Genomic DNA, 17,742 nt, shown 5'->3' with positions numbered 1-17,742 from the left:
AACACCCCTCCCCCAAAACACTACAACTATTGACAGTCATTCTGAGCATATTGCTGAAGGTCATTTGTCCCCCTTCCCCACTAATTATCTTTTTGGCTCTGAATCCCACCCAGGAGGAAAATTGGCAGGAGAGAAGTGAGGAGGAGGTGCACTAGGGTGAGAATGGAGACAAGGGCGAGGAGAAGATGGAAGGGGAAATGAGGAGGAGGGAAGTGACAAAGGTGAATGAGAGGAGAGGATGGCAGTGGGTAGAGCTAGAAGTGTGGGAAGGGGAGGGGTGAGAGGGCTGGGGTAGGAGAGCAGGCAAGAGAGGAGGATGGGCAAAGGAGGTTCAGAGCCAATAAGGCAGGGAAGACTAAGTGGATAAGCGAAGAGGCAGGTACAGGGGAGGAGAAGGGAGATGGAGGTATGAGCAGTGAAATACCATACTTGTAGTGAAAGTGGTTTCAGCTGACAATATCTGAAGTAGTGCAGTGTTACCCTAGAGATTAAAGCAAAGTGGTCACACCACCACAAACAGTAACTTAACATTACACATATAAAATGCTATCAAAGCATTGCAGGAAATAAAAGTTGTAAAAATGACTTCAGTACCAGGATACATGCAAACAACTGCTCCTTTAGGGACCCTTCCTGTTGTCACAAACACCCCTCTTCCTGCAAAGGAAAGTGAACTAGTTGCTCGATTGATAATGAATCCAAGTGTTTCAAACATTGCCCCATCAGGATTAAAATCCATTCCATTTCCTTTTGTTTCTTTCTCAGTTTTTTTAATTGACTGAAAATGAATGAAAATATTCTTGTATTTTGATTGGATACTTTCTGGCAGCAGATTGAGAAACTCAGCTTGATTGCTCAAATCACTCAAGAACAAAGCACGAAATAGCTTCAGTAATGACGCTTCAACCACTTGATCAGAAATAAGTTTATCCAAAGAATCTTCTGCAACAAATCGTAGTGTCCTGTAATAACAAAAGAAAACACATGCTTTGAGAAAACCCTGCATCATTGTGCTTCTGGGGGAGTAATCAAATTCCTTCAGGACTGACTACAAGTTCAGATTCTCTCAACCTCCATCATATCTTACAGGTGGCAACTACAAATTGAGAATGTGCTTCTTGGAATGCTTCTAGCTGGGATGTATATAATATGAAACTAAGGATGGAAACTGATCACCTTAGTCCCTGCTGGAATGGCGAGACCATTTTTGAGTCTTGAACCTGACTCTCTGTACAGCGCATTTGTGCATTGCCCTTTACCAGAACAAACTAATTAGCATCCTGCCTCCAGGTTCCCAGACCAATTAGTGAGGGTGGGTGAGAAGACACATCCATTCTGTCAACGGAAAGATTTCTAATTAAAGGGACCATGGCATGGTTTACAAAGGCTCACCAACACTTGGATTTTTGAGGCTGCAGCAACCACAGGAATGGAGAGGAGACCTGGGAAGGCTGCTCCCTGCGTCTCACTCTTATCTGGAGGTCCTGCTGCGGGATCTGTTGAACTGCAGTGGGTTATCCTTACCAAGGACGGGAGGAAGAGGACAACCTCTACAACCAAGCAGGTGTGGACACCTCCCTGTACATGGATGACATCCCCGTCTTCTGCTCGGACCCACTGTCAGTAGGCAGACTAATTAGCATCTGCGACTAAGTCAAACTGGCTTCGGGAGCTAAAGTAAATAATGGCAAGAGCGACGCCATGTTCTTTGGGAACTAGGCCGACCGATTCTTTGTTCCCTTCACTGTCCGGTCAGACTACCTGAAGGTGCTGGGGATATTGTTCGGAGGGAGCATATAGCCATGATGAAACAGAAAGTGGGCATGTGGGAGCAACGCTCCCTCTCCATTTTGGTAAGAACTTGGTCATCAGCTACGAGGCGCTCTTGGTGTTCCTGTACGTGGCACAGATCTGGTCAATATCCCGCTCCTGCACCGTGGCGGTCATCTTAGCCATCTTCTGCTTTATCTGCAGATTGAAAATGGACTGTGTCCACGGGGCCTCAGTGCTTCTTCGAATTGGTACTCAACATGGAGAAGCTTGATTCACCAGCCGAGGTGGCAGGGGTGGTGGTAGGTTGTAATCAACAGGAGGTTTCCTTGCCCATGTTTGACCTAATGCCATGAGACTTCATGGGGTCCGGAGTCAATGTTGAGGACTCCAAGGGCAACTCCCTCCCAACTATATACCACTTTGCTGCCACCTGTTGTGGGTCTGTCCTGCCGGTGGTCAGGACATACTCAGGGATGGTGATGGTGGTGTCTGGGACATTGTCAGGTATGATTCCATGATTATGACCATGTCAGGCTGTTGCTTGACTAGTCTGTTTGACAGCTCTCCCAATTTTGGCACCAGTCCCCAGATGTTAGTAAGGAGGACTTTTCAGGGTCGACTGAGCTGAGTTTGCTGTTGTCGTTTCCAGTGCCTAGGTCGAGAATGTGGAGAAAAGGGTTTATGGAGGGTGACTGTGAGGCATGGTGTAAGAGGACAATAGACTGAGGGTGAGTGTGAGCATTGGTTGCTCAGATGAGGATGTGAGGTGTCTGGAGAGAGAGGAATGACTGGAGCTGCAAGGTGTGTTGACCTGAGGCATCCTGTGCAGGAGCATGCTGTCAGAATGTGGGGCTTATCACCTGTAAGTGTAACGCCACTCTACCATTACCATCTAGCTGGGGAACCAACCCTGGTTCAATGAAAAGTGCAGGAGGGCATGCCAGCAGCAGCACCAGGCATACCTAAAAATGGGGTGACGGCCTGGTGAAGCTACAACACAGGACTATTTGCATGCCAAACAGTGGAAGCAGCATGCAATACACAGGGCTAAGCGATCGCACAACCAACGGATCAGATCTAAGTTCTGCAGTCCTGCCACCTCCAGTCGTGAATGGTGGTGGACAATTAAACAACTAACAGGAGGAAGAGGCTCCACAAGTATCGCCTTCCTCATCGATGGGGGAGCCCAGACCACCAGGGCAAAAGATAAGGCTGAAGCATTTGCATCCATCTTCAACCAGAAGTGCTGAGTGGATGATCCAACTCGGCCTCCTCCTGAGGTCCCCAGCATCACAGATACCAGTCTTCAGTCAATCCAATTCACTCCACGTGATGTCAAGAAACGGCTGAAGGCAATGGATGCTGCAAAAGCTGCGGGCCCTGACAACATTTCGGCAATAGTACTGAAGACTTGTGCTCCAGAACTATCCATGCCCCTAGCCAAGCTGCTCCAGTACACTACAAGACTGGCATCTACCCGACAATGTGGAAGATTGCCACATCAACGATCATCCCTCCATCATAAGGTCAGTCGTGGAGATGTTCGCTGATGATTGCACAATGTTCACCATTCGTGACACCTCTGATACTGAAGCAGCCATGGTCCAGATGCAGCAAGACCTGGACAACAACCAGGCTTGGACTGTCAAGTGGCAAGTTACATTTGCGCCACACAAGTGCCAGGCAATGGCCATCTCCAACAAGTGAGAATCAACCATCTCCCCTTGACATTCAATGGCATTACGATCGCTGAATCCCCTACTCTCAACATCCTGGGTATTACCATTGATCAGAAACTGAACTGGACTAGCCATATAAATACCGTGGCTACAAGAGCAGGTCAGAGGCTAGGAATCCTGCGGCGAGTAACTCACCTCCTGACTCCCCAAAGCCTGTCCACCATCTACAAGGCACAAGTCTGGAGTGTGATAGAATACTCTCCACTTGTCTGGATGAGTGCAGCTTCAACAACACTCAAGAAGGTCGATATTATCCAGGACAGAGTAGCCCGCTTGATTGGCACACCATTCACCACCTTCAACATTCACTCCTTTCACCACAGATGCACAGTGGCAGCAGTGTGTACCATCTACAAGATGCACTGCAGCAACTCAATAAGACTCCATTGACAGCCCCTCCCAAACCCGCGACCTCTACTACCTAGAAGGACAAGGGCAGCAGATGCTTGGGAACACCACCACCTGCAAGTTCCCCTCCAAGCCACACACCATCCTGACTTGGAACTATATCACCGTTCCTTCACTGTCACTGGGTCAAAATCCTGGAACTCCCTTCCTAACAGCACTGTTGGCGTACCTACACCCCAAGGACTGCAGCGGTTCAAGAAGGCAGCTCACCACCACTTTCTCGTGGGCAATTATGATAGGCAACAAATGCTGGCCTAGCCAGCGAAACTCACATCCCATGAACGAATAAAAAAAACACAAGCCAATACAACCACTGACACCTCTCGGCTTTCTCTCCTTGCAGGGGAAGACAGCACACCACGAGGCAAGAGGTGCACACCCGGGAAGTGGGGGGGGGTTTTGCTGGCAATGCATCTGGTCCATTGGGAAGGAGGTTGTGTTCCAGGAGGTTGCAGATGTCAGCAATCACCTGCCATGAAAGCCAGGCACTGGTGCTCAGACATGCTGAGAGAGCTGATCCTCTGCCTCTAAACCCTGTGATGGGGTTCTCACCTTCTTCCAGCTGGATCTCATTACCCATCCCCTCTGGAGGAGCATGCAGCTGAGGAGAAGGGAGCTGATGTTGCAACTGCAGCAGTTGGTGGTGGTGTAGCCTTTGCTCTTGCCCCTCAGCAGAGGTGAAAGCTGGAACTGCATAAGTTGTTCCCATGCTGTGATGAAGGCTGGCAGCAGGAAAGTGCAGTTGAAGCTGAGTGAATTATAACACAGATTATGTGCCTTCCCAGAAGTTGGCACCACCTGTCAAGCAGTGAAAGCACTCTCTGAGAGAAGAACTGTTTTGAACAGCAGCCTCTCACCTGGCCATGGCTGGAGCTCTTCAGCATAACTGATCAAAGCCTACACAGCTAGTCAGTTTCACTGAAGAAGCTCCTCCAGCTATGCACTTGCCTCAGTGACAGGTTGGGAAATAGGTTCCATGGCAGGAAATCCAGAATTCAGGGTTAAAACAGCTCATAATTGTCTTCTTAACAACCTCAGCCACGTCATAATTATTTACCAACAGATCCAGAGGGTTCCTGCTCACCTTCAATCCCACCCAGGGTTAAGTCGGAAAGAGAGAGGGTTCACACTGGGATCCTGACCCATCATCAATTTCTGGAACTTTCCCACCCTGCTCACCCCGAATCTACCTCCACCGGGCTGGGAAGATTCTGCACTAAGTCTCTAGTTGGAGTTTTGCATCAGTACAATGGCCTACCAGCAATTTCACCCCATTCATTTTAATGGATAGGGATATTACAGGCTGACATATGCAAAAACTGAAAACCCCAGCTTCTAATTCTAAAGTGACTTGTAACAATGGGGTGGCGCAGTGGTTAGCACCGCAGCTTCACAGCTCCAGGGACCTGGGTTCGATTCTGGGAGGAATCTATGAAGGTGACAGAAAAAGTTGAGAAGGTTGTTAAAAAAGCATATGGGATAAATAGAGGGATAGAGGAACAAAAGCAAGGAAGTTACCTTAAACCTTTATAAAACACTAGGTAGGCCTCAGCTGGGGTACTGTGTCCAATTACAGGCACCGCACTTTAGGAAGGATGCCAAGGCCTTGGAGAGGGTACAGAAGAGATTTATTAGAATGGAATCAGAGATGAGGGACTTCAGTTTTGTGGAGAGACTGAAGAAGCTGGGGTTGTTCCCCGTGGAGGAGAGAAGGTTAAGAGGAAATTTGACAGCTGTTTAAAATCAAGAATGGTTTTGATTGAGTAAATAAAGAGAAACTGTTTCTAGTGGTGGAAGGGTCAGCAACCAGGGAACACAGATTTAAGGTGATTGGCAAAAGAACCAGAGGCGACATGAGGAATTTTTTTTTTTTTTACACAGCAAGTTATTGTGATCTGGAAGGCACTGCCTGAAAGGGTGGTGGAAGCAGCTTCAGTAATATCATTCAAAAGAAAATTGGATAAATACTTGAAGGGAAAAAAATTATAAGGCAATGTGGAACGTGCAAGTGAAGCAATGGGATTAACTGGATAGCTTTACAAAATTGCCAGTGCAAGCACAATCAACTCACCTCCAGGTGCAAGCACTACACAAAATCAACTTTTTAAAAGACCATATCCTCTCATTTAGCTATGGTAAATGCCACTGTAGAGATATTTCATATCACATACACACTGATATACTAGTATTAACAAGGCTAAGGAGTATGAAGGTACAGAGTTTGTCCAGTCATACAAGTGTGAAGGTGTCACTGTAGGTATATACTATTATGAGCTAAATGAGGCACTTTGAGTACAGAATTAAATTGGAATTTAAATACTTTTCTGAGTTCAAAATAAGGCAGTTTGAGAAAATCTGGCTGTTTCTTCACCTTTAATCACCACCTCCCTCTGGAATGTGCCTTTGCAAAGCAGGTCTGGAAAGCGATGCAGTTGTTTTTGGCAAGCTTCATCCCAAGCAGCTCTGTAATGCACAACTCAGTGCTCTATGGGCTATTCCCAGGGACGCACACCGAGATAAACATCAACTGCTGCAGGAAGACCATCAACTCGGTGAAAGACATACTTTGGCTTGCCCGAAACTTGCTGGTCTTCTAGTGCAAAAAGCTGTCAATGACCGAGTGTTGCAGACTGGCACATTCCAAGGTCCAGGACTATGAGGGATGCACTAAAACTTGGGCGGCCGGTGCAAAGTCTCACTTGGGAAAGGACACTATGTAAGGCCCTCCCACCATAGTATAGCGAGGGGCTGGAACCTGTGTAAAAACCCCTCAGGCTGTATGCAGAGAACTGTTATGTGAAGTTTTTTTAAAAACAAATTTTATGAATAAAGCATATTTTTGGGAAAAAAATCCTTCTTCTTCAATTATACATACCAAATAATGTAAAATGATAGAAAGCCTCCAATTTAAAATTTGTGGCAACCAAATGCTACCCTGTTAGGTAGCTTGCCAAATTTATTTTAATGAGGATTGACCAGAAAGTGGTTCAGGCCTGCGGCTGATATGTTGGATAGGTAGAGAGCATACTGTCCACAGCATTTGAACCACAACTTGCAATTTTGCTTTACGTTTTGTACCCTGTGATATTTTCTGTAATTAGTACAATGATGTATTTATTTTATTGATTTAATATTTTGCTGTATTTACTAAACTGACGTATTTAATATTTAGCTGGAATTATTATTTGGTGTATGCTATTTTGTTTGTTACTTTATAGTTTACTGTATCTTGCACTATTGAATGCTTTAATAAATTTCCTTTTATGGGTTGATGTGTTCCTCAAATTATTTTTTATTCTTATAATTATCATGTGTTAATTGTACAGTTTTAATAGATGGGTGTAGTTAATATTTGTTGTAGTTAATTGTTGGTTATTTATTTAAAACACGATTTAGCGGTTGGTCTTTTTACCTCTGGTTTTTCCACACGTTCAGGGCGATCCAGGGCACCAGCCTGTATTTATAACAATTCCAGCGGGACAGAAGCTTTTTCAGCATCGCCGCGACCGACAGCTCAGAGGCCGAGGCCTCCGCTCTCCGGAAGGGAAGGTCCGGCCTCCGGCCCCGCTCTCTCCGGGGGACAAGGCCCGGCCTCCGGCCCCGCTCTCTCCGGGGGACAAGGCCCGGCCTCCGGCCCCGCTCTCTCCGGGGGACAAGGCCCGGCCTCCGGCCCCGCTCTCCGGAGCAGCTCCCGTTGAAGGAAGCGACAGTGGGGCCTCTTCCTTTTGTGCGAGTGTTAGCGTGAATGTCAGTATTGATGTCGGTACTCGTGTGAGTGTAAATACTCGCCTTAGTGTTGGTGTTATTGTCAGGGTGAGTTTCAATTCCAGGTCATAATCTTTGCCCTTTTTTTTGTTGGATTTTGCTTCAGCACAGCAATTGTTAGTGATTCTGCTCTCCCCATTTACACCTCCTCTAGACCCATCCTTTGTTTCTTTACTTGCCCCATTACCATCCCTTATTGTCATTTCTTTTCTCCTGCCTCCAACCTATAACAGATCTTCCCTTTTGTTCTCCCCTCACCTCTTTCCCAGCCTCTGTGATTGTTTAAAACTTGTAACTTTTTCCAGTTCCGACAAAAGGTCATCAAGCTGCAATGGTGGGGGAAATTTTCCCAGGCAAGCGGAGGCAGGTTTGAATGCATGTAGAGAGTTAAATGTCCTAAAATCTGACGTCAGGTCAGGATCCCGACATCATCCCTGCCCTTTTCTGGGTTTTACCAGGGTGGGATTGAAGGCAAGTGGGGAACCCCCTTGAATCTGTTGGATAAAGTAATTAAGGTACTTAAAAAGCCAATTGAGAACTGTTTTAATGCTGGATTTCCCAGCCAGGACAACTGTTTCCTGACCAGCCAGCAACTTACCAGGGTCATTAAGGCAGAGCACAATTGGAAGAGCTTTGTCAGTGAAGCTGAAAGGCTGTGATTAGTGAAACTGAAGAGCTCCATCCATGGCCAGGTGAGAGGCGGCTGTTCAAAGTACTCTCTGAGAGACACTTCACCTGTCTTGCACGTCACTGACCTTCAACTGCAATTCCCTGCTGTCAACTTTCACCACAGCAATTTATGCCACTCTACCTTTCAGCTCTGATGAGAGACAAGAGGAATTCAACAATACCACCAACAGCAGTAGCACCAGCTGCCTTTTCCTTAGCCACATGCCCCACCACAGGGCAGAGGATGGACACTGAAATCCAGCTAGAAGGAGGCAAGACCCCTAACACAGTGAATAAGTAATAAAAACAAGAAATGCTGGAAATACTCAGCAGGTCTGGCAGCATCTGTGGACAGAGAAGCAGAGTTAACGTTTCAAGTCAGTGACCCTTCATCAGAACTGGCAGAGGCTAGAAATGTAATAGGTTTTAAGCAAGTAAAGTGGGGGTGGGGCAACAGATAAAAAAGACAAGGTGTTGATAGGACAAGGTCACAGAGAATAACTGACCAGAAGGTCATGGAGCAAAGACAAATGTATGTTAATAGTATGGTGAAAGACAAAGTGTTAGTACAGAGAGAGTGTTAATTGACAGAAAACTGAACAGCCTAGCCCCAAGCACAAACATGGAAACAAAACATGTAAATAAGTAGCCTGGAGTCCAGCTCGATGGTGTCCATCCTCAACAGAGTACTTAATTCAGGAGAATTTGGAAGATGAGGGAATTAGGCGCAATGAGAGAAGATGTACTGTTCTGGTCTCTTACAAAACGAGGAGCGGTCTGAGTGAGGAAGTGGGAGACAGCAAGAGCTGAAGACCAGAGGCATTAATTAGGTCAGCAGGGAGACATTTATCTATACCACAGAGAGACTCGCCAACAGCTGCGGTGGTGAAAGACCTAGGTGGAGACTGAGAGCTGCGACTGAGGCGTTAAAGCAGGGGAGAAAGCCTCCAGCAAAATCGCCAACAACAAAAGCAACATGTGCAAAACGGCTATAGTGATGTCCCAACTAGGGTAGGAGCTGATTGGTGAGTAGCTTGTAAGTGTTTCCAGATAATCGTCTAGAAACTAAAGACATGGCAGGGAACCTCAGCCTCATGGAATGCACATCCTGTGCTTTGTGGGCTGGATGACCACATGTACAGTAAGTGGCGCCAGCTAGAGCAGCCCAAGCTCTGGGTTTTGGAGCTTGAGTGGCAGCTGAAGTCACGATGGGGCATCTGCAAGGCTGAGGGCTTCAGGGATAGCACATTTCAGGAGGTGTTCACTCTGACATTTAAAAACATGCAGGCAGAGAGAATGGATGACTGCAGGAAAGACAAGGAGGACCAGGCAGACAGGGCAGGGATACCATGAACACATCTTGCTCTTCAACCAGTATTCAGTTCTGAATACTGGAGAGAGTGATGGCTGTGCCTGCACTCCCCAGAGGAACCAAGTCCATGGCACCATCAGTGGCTCAGCTGCATAGTTGGGGGTATGAAGAATAGTGGAAGAGCAATAATGGTAGGAGATTTGATAATGAGGGGTTCAGACAGGCGCTTCTGCTGCAGATATGACTCCAGGATGGTATGTTGGCTCCCTGGTGCCAGAAACAAGGATGTCACTGAGTAGCTGCAGGATATTCTGAGGCGGGAGGGTGAACAGCCAGAGGTCGTGGTCCATATCGGCAAAAATGACATAAGCAGAAAGAGGGATGAGGTCCTGAAGGCAATATTTAGGGAGCTAGGAGAGAGATTGAAAAGCAGGACCTCAAATGTAATAATCTCTGGATTACTCCTGGTGCCACATGCTAGCGAGTACAGAAATAGGAAGATAGAGCAGATGAAAACGTGGTTGGAGAGCTGGTGCAGGAGGAAGAGCTTTAGGTTCCTGAGGCATTGTGCCAACTTCTGGGGGAGGTGGGATGTGTACAGCCTCAGCAGTTTGTACCTCAGCAGTTTTGCAAGTGCTGTTGGGAAGGATTTAAACTAGATTGGTAGGGGGATGGGAACCTGAGAGTAGATTCAGAAGGGAGAGAAGAAAGATTGAAAATGGAAGGCAGAAAATTAGTAAGTGTGTTTGGAAGGCAGAGGAAACAAAAGCTAGAAAATGGTTAACAAGGGAGTTTGGCTGTGCTCAATGGTGTATACTTCAATGCAAGAAGTCTAGGGAATAAGGTAGATGAGCTAAGAGCACAGATTGGTTGGTTGGCATCCTTCCATCTGCGAAAAATGATGCACACGCAGCAAACAATCCATTTAGGTGGGGTGTCTTCTCTTGGTACACCTTTGCTGATGGCTGTGAAGGTCAATCCTTGAGAGGCAGGTTCTGCCACAAGTGCTGCATGTGAAGCTGTCAGATGATGCTGTGAGTGCGCTAGACTTCTTGCATTGAAGTATACACCATTGAGCACAGCCAAACTCCCTTCTTGTCCATTTTCTAGCTTTTGTTTCCTCTGCCTTCCAAACACACTTACTAATTTTCTGCCTTCCATTTTCAATCTTTGACGTTGGTGCCTGTTGCCAAGCTGCTGCTACAACTGGTTGTCGTGGTAGTGCACACCAGTCCACAGAATGTGTCAACATTTCCTTCTTTCGCCAGATGTTGACTTCCCGGTGTGATAGTCGATATTTAGGGCCTTCATGTCACGCTTGCAAGCATCCTTGAAGCGGAGCTTGAGTGCCCTGCTGGTCATCTGGTCCCGGCTACTTCACCATGCAGTAGGTCCTTGAGTATGCAACTGTCTTCAATCCTGCAGACGTGTCTGATCCACTGAAGCTGCCTCTGTTTGATTAGTGCCAACACACCTGGGAGCTCTGCCTTTGAGAGGACTGCCACATTTGTGATTTTGTCCTGCCAGGATATACCCATAATGTGCCACAGACAGCGAAGATGGAAATTATTGAGCTGCTTTTCCTGGTAGCTGTAAGTCGCCCATGTTTCACAGCCATAAAGCAAGGTGCTGAGAACACAGGCCTTATAAACCATCAGCTTGGTCCTAAGGGTCAGCTTGGTGTTATTCTATGCACGTTTTGCGAGTTGGCCAAAGGTGGTAGCTGCTTTCCCTATGCGTGTATTGAGCTCTGCTTCAAGGGAAAGATTGTCTGTCACTGTGGACCCAAGGTAGCAGAATTTGCTAACCACTTCCAGTGGGCTGTTGTTTAGTGTGATCAGGGGCAGAGATGCAACACCTTGTCCCATGACTACGGTTTTCTTTACGCTTAAAGTCAAAGAGAACCAGTTACAGGCATGGGTGAGACAGTCCATGAGTCTGTAGCTGAGTTTCCGAGTGAGCAACTTGCGTGGCCTCATCAGGAGTTCTCTGATCAGAATACAATGTGCATTTGTTTTTGCTTTCAGCCTTGATAGATTATAGAGCTTGCTGTCTGGCCTAGTGTGCAAGTAGACTCCTTCCATATCTGCAAGGAAGGCGAAGGTCAGGAACATGGAGAAGAAGATGCCAAACAGAGTGGGGGCTAGGAAACAGCTCTGTTTCAGTCCATTCTTCACTCCAAAACTGTCAGAAGTGGAGCCATCAAACTGTACAGTGCAGTGCACGTTGTCATGGAAGGAGTGAATGAGACTGAGGAGCTTCGGTGGTCAGCCAATTTTTCCCAGAATCTTGTAGAGCCCTGCCCTGCTCTGCTCTGCTGATGGTGTCAAACGCCTTAGTGAGATCTACGAAAGTAAGGTAAAGGGGTATACTTTATTCCTACACTTCTGTTTTAGCTAGCGTATGGAGAAGATCATGTCCACAGGAGATCTGCTGGCAGGGAAACTACACTGCGCTTCCAGGTACGCTCGGTCTGCAAGTAAATGGAGTCTTTTAATTGTGACCCTAGCAAAGGCCTTCCCTATGACGCTAAGGGGCACGATGCCCCTGTAGTTGTTGCAGTCTCCTCTGTTGCCTTTGTTTTTGTATAGTGTGATGATTTTGGTATCACACATCTCCTGTGGAACAAAGCCTACTTCCCAGCAGAGAAGGAGAAGGTCATAGAGGTATAGCAATAGATGGCACTTGCCGTGCTTGAGCAGTTCGGCTGGGATGTTGACGCGTGGTGGGCGGTTGTGTTTGGAGCTGCGGAACATTTGGGGCTGCACCTTCACTCTGCTGCTGATAAGAGAGTGGTTGGTGTCGCAGTCCGCTCTGTGGTAGGTGCGGGTGTGAAGAACACTTGGCAGATCGCGCCTCCTTGTAATGACTAGGTCTAGTTGGTGCCAATGTCCAGACTTTGGGTGACGCCATGATACCTTGTGGTGATGTCTGCCCTGGAAGAAGGTGTTGGTGAAGCAGAGTTCTTACAGTGCACAAAGCTCAAGAAGGCGTTATCCGTTATCGTTGATCTTACCCACCCCATGATGACTGAGGCACGTTGGCCATGAATCACTGTTTGCTGCAACAGGTGCATTGAAGTCACCCAGGATGAATAGCCTCTCACCATTTGGGATGTTCCTCAGAAATGCTCTTTATCTGAGATGCTGGCATTCAGAATTGGTGTATAGACGCATATGATGTCTGTGCCTCCATCGGATGATAACCGCAGGGAGATGAGGTGCTCCAAGGTTGCTACTGGTAGCTCAATTGACTGTCAGCCGGTTTCTCTCTGCACAGCCTACGCCATGCTCACAGCGATCTTCAGCACTCTTTCCATGCCAGAAGAAGGTGTAATTAGCCTCTCGAATAGAGTCTTTGTCAGCTAATCTGATTTCTTACAAAGCGTCAATGTCTACACCAAGCTTGTGTAGCTCACAGTCAATCAGGGCTGTCTTATGTACCTGTACTGTGGAGTGTGGGTCAGTATTCATTCCTGGGCACATAGTCCTCACATTCCAGCTTCCAAGACGAAAGGTTATCTTTGTTTGTTTACTGCGTAGCTTAGGCATGGTTTTAGGAGGTGCAGACTTGCCCAGCATCTGCACTGCATCACGACCTCCGTAGGCTGGTGTCCAGAGGAAAGACAAAAGCCTATACGTCTGTGGCCTATCCGGTTGCAGGAGGTGCTGGAAGGTGTTAATTTTTAAAGGAAACTGTTATGAACAGATGGGAGATGATGGTTTCCCCGTTTTTTCACCTCTCAACTGACCAAAGAAGGCATGTTTTTAAAATATGTTTTAATTCCTGAGCATTTTAAGAGTTAACAAACAGCCACATGATAGATTTCCTCCAAGTTTAAAAGAAAGATAAATGCTTATTACACAACACCCGAAAATATACGCAACTTCACCCACTCTCTCGCGCTTAGATATATATACACACACACAAGAAAAGATAGATATTAAAAGATAACATGCATTTAGGTTTGATGGTTTTAAAAAGAGTTCACTGTAAAACTTGCTTTTTCCCCAGGGTGAAGACTTGAAACGATGCAGGCCTGGTTTTTCCTTTTTTTTTGGTTCACTGAAAAAAAAACTTGCAAGATTCAGGAGGACATATGCATTGTTGCAGACTTCTTTTGTTATCTCAGTCACAGTTGAATGGCTAAAGCCTGGTTCAATTTCTCAGGTAGGGAGTTTGAGGCCAACTCCAGTCTCTGTCTACATATAGTTTTAAGATGGTGATCCTAGGCAGGGTCCTTCCTCTTTGCTGGAATAGATGGTATTGTCATTTTTGAAGTAATAACTGAATTAAAACCAACACTGATTCTGCTCCAACTGTTCCAGAACGTGCTGCCATTTCACTCACACGTTGCCGTCGCCGGTCACAATCCTTTCTCCTGATTGGTCGGTTTGAATCCAGGCCGCTTCGGCGCGCCTCAAGTCTGTTTTGGTTTGTTTCCTAAGTTGATTATATAGTTCATAATTTCTCCTTGCTGAGCACGACACCTCCCCACAAAAAGGAAAAAAAATTAAATGTTACTTTTTTTTGGACAAAGAAGGAAAAGTAAGAACACAATAGCACAGATCAACATGCATTCATTCACATGCATTCCTCAGGGTCACTATCACTAGACCTTCCACAGTTCACTGGTGGCATGTAGTCTGTTTAAATTCTGGACAGAGTGTCCGCAATGACATTGTTTTTCCCAGCTATGTGCATGATTTTTAAACACTGAAGGAGCAAACTCCATCTGAACAACCTGACGTTGTTAACTTTGAATTTCTCTAGAAAAGTTAGTGGGTTGTGGTCAGTGTATATTAGAATTTCTCTGTGTCCGTTTTTAACATAGACCTCAAAATTCTGAAGGGCTAACAGAACTGCCAAAGCCTCTTTTCCTATGGTGGAATATTTCCACTGATGTTTATTTAATTTTTTGGAAAATTAGCCAATTGGTCAATGCCCGAGTCATTTTCCTGGAGTAAGACAGCTCCTACTCTCACATCGCTCGAGTCAATACCCACCTTAAAGGATCTGTGAAAGTCTGGTGCTGCTAATACGGGTTCATTTGTTAGAATAGCCTTCAATTTCTCAAAAGCTATCTGGTACAGTTCTATCCACACTATTTTAACATTTTTCTTTAATAGATTGGTAAAGGGTGTCACTAAGGTGCTGAAATTAGGGACAAGTTTTCTGTAGAAACTGCACATGCCCAGGAATCGCATTCTCTCTCTCTTGGTCTTGGGAATGAGGAAATCTATGAGGGCTTGTACTTTTGCTGCCCTTGGCAACACACGACCTTGGCGTGCAACATATCCCAAGTCGGTCACTTTGGCCTTAGCGAACTCAAATTTAGCTAAATTTGCCACTAGGTTAGTGTTTTGTAGACCTTTGAATAATGCCCTCGAATGGTTTAGGTGGTCTTTCCAGCTGTCACTATAGACTAGGAGTTCATCAAGGTAGTCGACACAGTTCCATAAGTCAGCCACCACTTCATTCGTCAATCTTTGAAAGGTTGCTGGGGCATTTAAACTGAATGGTTTGAATTTGCATTGGAATAGACCATCTGGCATTACAGAAGCCAAGATTTCCTTAGCTTGGGTGGTCATGGGGACTTGCCAGTTGGTTGGTTGCATCCTTCCATCTGCGAAAGATGATGGACATGCAGCAAACAATATCTTTAGGTGGGGTGTCTTCTCTTGGTGCATCTTTGCTGATGGCTGTGTTGGCCAATTTTGTGAGGTCGATTCTGCCACCAGTACTGCACTTGAAGCTGCCAAGTGACGCTGTGAGTTGTTTTTGCCATTGGTGCCTGTTGCCGCCATACTGCTGTAGCAACTGATCATTGTGGTAGTGCACACCAGTCCACAGGATGTGTTGCCATTTCCCTCTTTCACCAGCTAGTGACTCCCAGGTGGGTTAGTCAACATTAAGGGCCTTCATGTCACGCTTACAAGCAACCTTGAAACGGAGCTTTGGGCACCCCACTGATTCTCTGGCCACAGCAACCTCACCATGCAGAAGATCCTTGGGTATGCAACTGTCTTCCATCCTGCATGAGTGTCCGATCCACCGAAGCCACCTCTGTTTGATTAATCCCAACACACTTGGGAGCCTGCCTTTGAGAGGACTGCCAGATTTGTGATTTTGTCCTGCCAGGATACACCCAGAATGCATTGCAGACAGTGAAGATGGAAATTATTGAGCCAGTACCCTTTTACTATTACTTGTGTAAGTGGAATTGCCTACTCAGTCAATACAATCTTCAATGTGAGGAATTGGGTACGAATCTGTTCTGGTGACGACAACTTTTCTATAGTCGATGCAGAATCTCTGAGATCCATCTGGCTTAGGAAGTAATGCAATAGGAGAGAACTCCAGCTGCTTTAACTAGGTTCGATTAGGTTATTGACTAGCATGTATTGGATCTCCTTTCAGACTTGAGCCAATTTTATCGAGGCTCAGTCAATATGGATTTTGCTTAGGAACATAGAAGCAGGAATAGGCTATTCAGCCCATCGAGTCTGCTCTGACATTCGATACGATCATGGCCGATCATCCACTTCAATGCCTTTTTCCCACATTATCCCTATATCCCTTTATGTCATTGGTACTTAGAAATCGGTCAATCTCTGCTTTCAACATACTCAATGACTGAGCTTCCGTAGCCCTCTGGAGTAGAGATTTCCAAAGATTCACAACCCTCTGAGTAAAGAAATTTCTCCTCATCTTGGTCCTAGGTGAATTCCCCTTATTTTGAAATTGTGTCCCCAATTCTAGACTCCCCAACCAGGGGAAACATCTTACCTGAATCTACCCTGTCTACCTCTAAGTATTTTGTAGGTTTCAATGCGATCACCTCTCATGCTTCAAAACTCTAGAGAATACAGGCCCAGTTTCACCAAACTCTCTTCATAGGACAGTCCCGCCATCCTGGGACCAAGTCTGATGAACCTTCGTTGCGCTCCCTCTATGGAAATAATACCCTTCCTAAGGTAAGGGACCAGAACTGCACACAGTACTCAGGTGCAGTCTAACCTTGGTTCGATACAATTGAAGCAAGACTTCACTACTCCTGTACTCAAATCCTCTTGCAATAAAGGCTAACGTACCCATTAGCCTTCCTAATTGCTTGCTGCACCTGCATGTTAGCTTTCAGTGACTTATTGACAAGGATACCCAGGTCCCTTTTGTACATCTACACTTTCTATTACGATTTAAAAAATACTTTGCATATCTATTCCTCCTACCAAAGTGGATAACTTCACATTTTACCACATTATATTCCATCTACCATGTTCTTGCCCACTCAGTGGGTCTGTCCAAATCACCTTGAAGCTGCTTTGCATCTTCTCACCACACATTCCCACCTAGTTTTGTCACCCACGAACTTGGAACTATAGGCTTTTGATAAGGTCCCGCATAGGAGATTGGTTAAGAAGGTAAGAGCCCATGGGACCCAGAGTAATTTGGCAAATTGGATCCAAAATTGGCTTCGTGGAAAGACGCTGAGGGGTGATGGTCGAGAGTTGTTTTTGTGCGTGGAGGCCTGTGACCAGTGGTGTACCTCAGGGGTCGGTGCTGGGACCCTGACTGTTTGTAGTGTACATTAATGATTTAGACGTGAATATAGGAGGTATGATCAGTAAGTTCGCAGATGACAAGAAAATTGGTGGTGTCGTGGATAGTGAGGAGGAAAGCCTTAGATTACAAGACGATGTAGTTGGGCTGGTGCGATGGGTGGAGCAGTGACAAATAGAATTTAATCCTGAGAAGTGTGAGGTGATGCACTTTGGGAGGACTAACAAGGTAAGGGAATATATAATGGATGGTAGGACCTAGGGAATACAGAGGGACCTTGGTGTACTTGTCCATAGATAGCTGAAGGAAGCAGCACAGCTAGATAAGGTGGTTAGGATTGCATACGGGATACCTTCCTTTATTAGCTAAGGCATAGAATATAAGAGCAAGGAGGTTATGTTAGAGCGGTATAAAATGCTGGTGAGGTCACAGCTGGAGTACTGTGTACAGAACTGGTCACCACATTATAGGAAGGATGTGATTGCACTGGAGAGGGTGCAGAGGAGATTCACC

The 17,742-nt window shown here is 46.1% G+C and overlaps 1 protein-coding gene and 1 long non-coding RNA gene across 3 annotated transcripts in view; one reads left to right on the top strand and one right to left on the bottom strand.

The window, feature by feature from the left end:
• The window catches only part of setd9 (SET domain containing 9), a 38,673-nt gene extending 30,638 nt beyond the window's left edge, over positions 1-8,035 (bottom strand). Inside the window, exons 1-2 of one of the 2 annotated variants that reach the window (XM_068033511.1) lie at positions 7,710-8,035; positions 595-962 (exon numbers count right to left, since the gene is read on the bottom strand). In XM_068033511.1, coding sequence (XP_067889612.1) covers positions 595-962; positions 7,710-7,888 — 547 coding nt within the window. In that variant the 5' untranslated portion in view covers positions 7,889-8,035. Of the gene's footprint in view, positions 1-594; positions 963-7,332; positions 7,518-7,709 lie in introns of those variants that run through there. The other variant, XM_068033520.1, reaches the window with a different exon arrangement.
• Positions 7,349-13,958, top strand: LOC137371263 (uncharacterized). The gene is made up of 3 exons (XR_010975200.1): positions 7,349-7,733; positions 11,694-12,024; positions 13,681-13,958. It is a non-coding gene; the product is annotated as an uncharacterized lncRNA (long non-coding RNA).
• The last annotated feature ends 3,784 nt before the right edge of the window (positions 13,959-17,742 follow it).

The sequence above is a fragment of the Heterodontus francisci genome, chromosome 1, assembly GCF_036365525.1.
Source record: "Heterodontus francisci isolate sHetFra1 chromosome 1, sHetFra1.hap1, whole genome shotgun sequence".
NCBI classification, from domain to species: domain Eukaryota; kingdom Metazoa; phylum Chordata; class Chondrichthyes; order Heterodontiformes; family Heterodontidae; genus Heterodontus; species Heterodontus francisci.
This window is presented reverse-complemented; position numbering and strand designations above follow the sequence as displayed.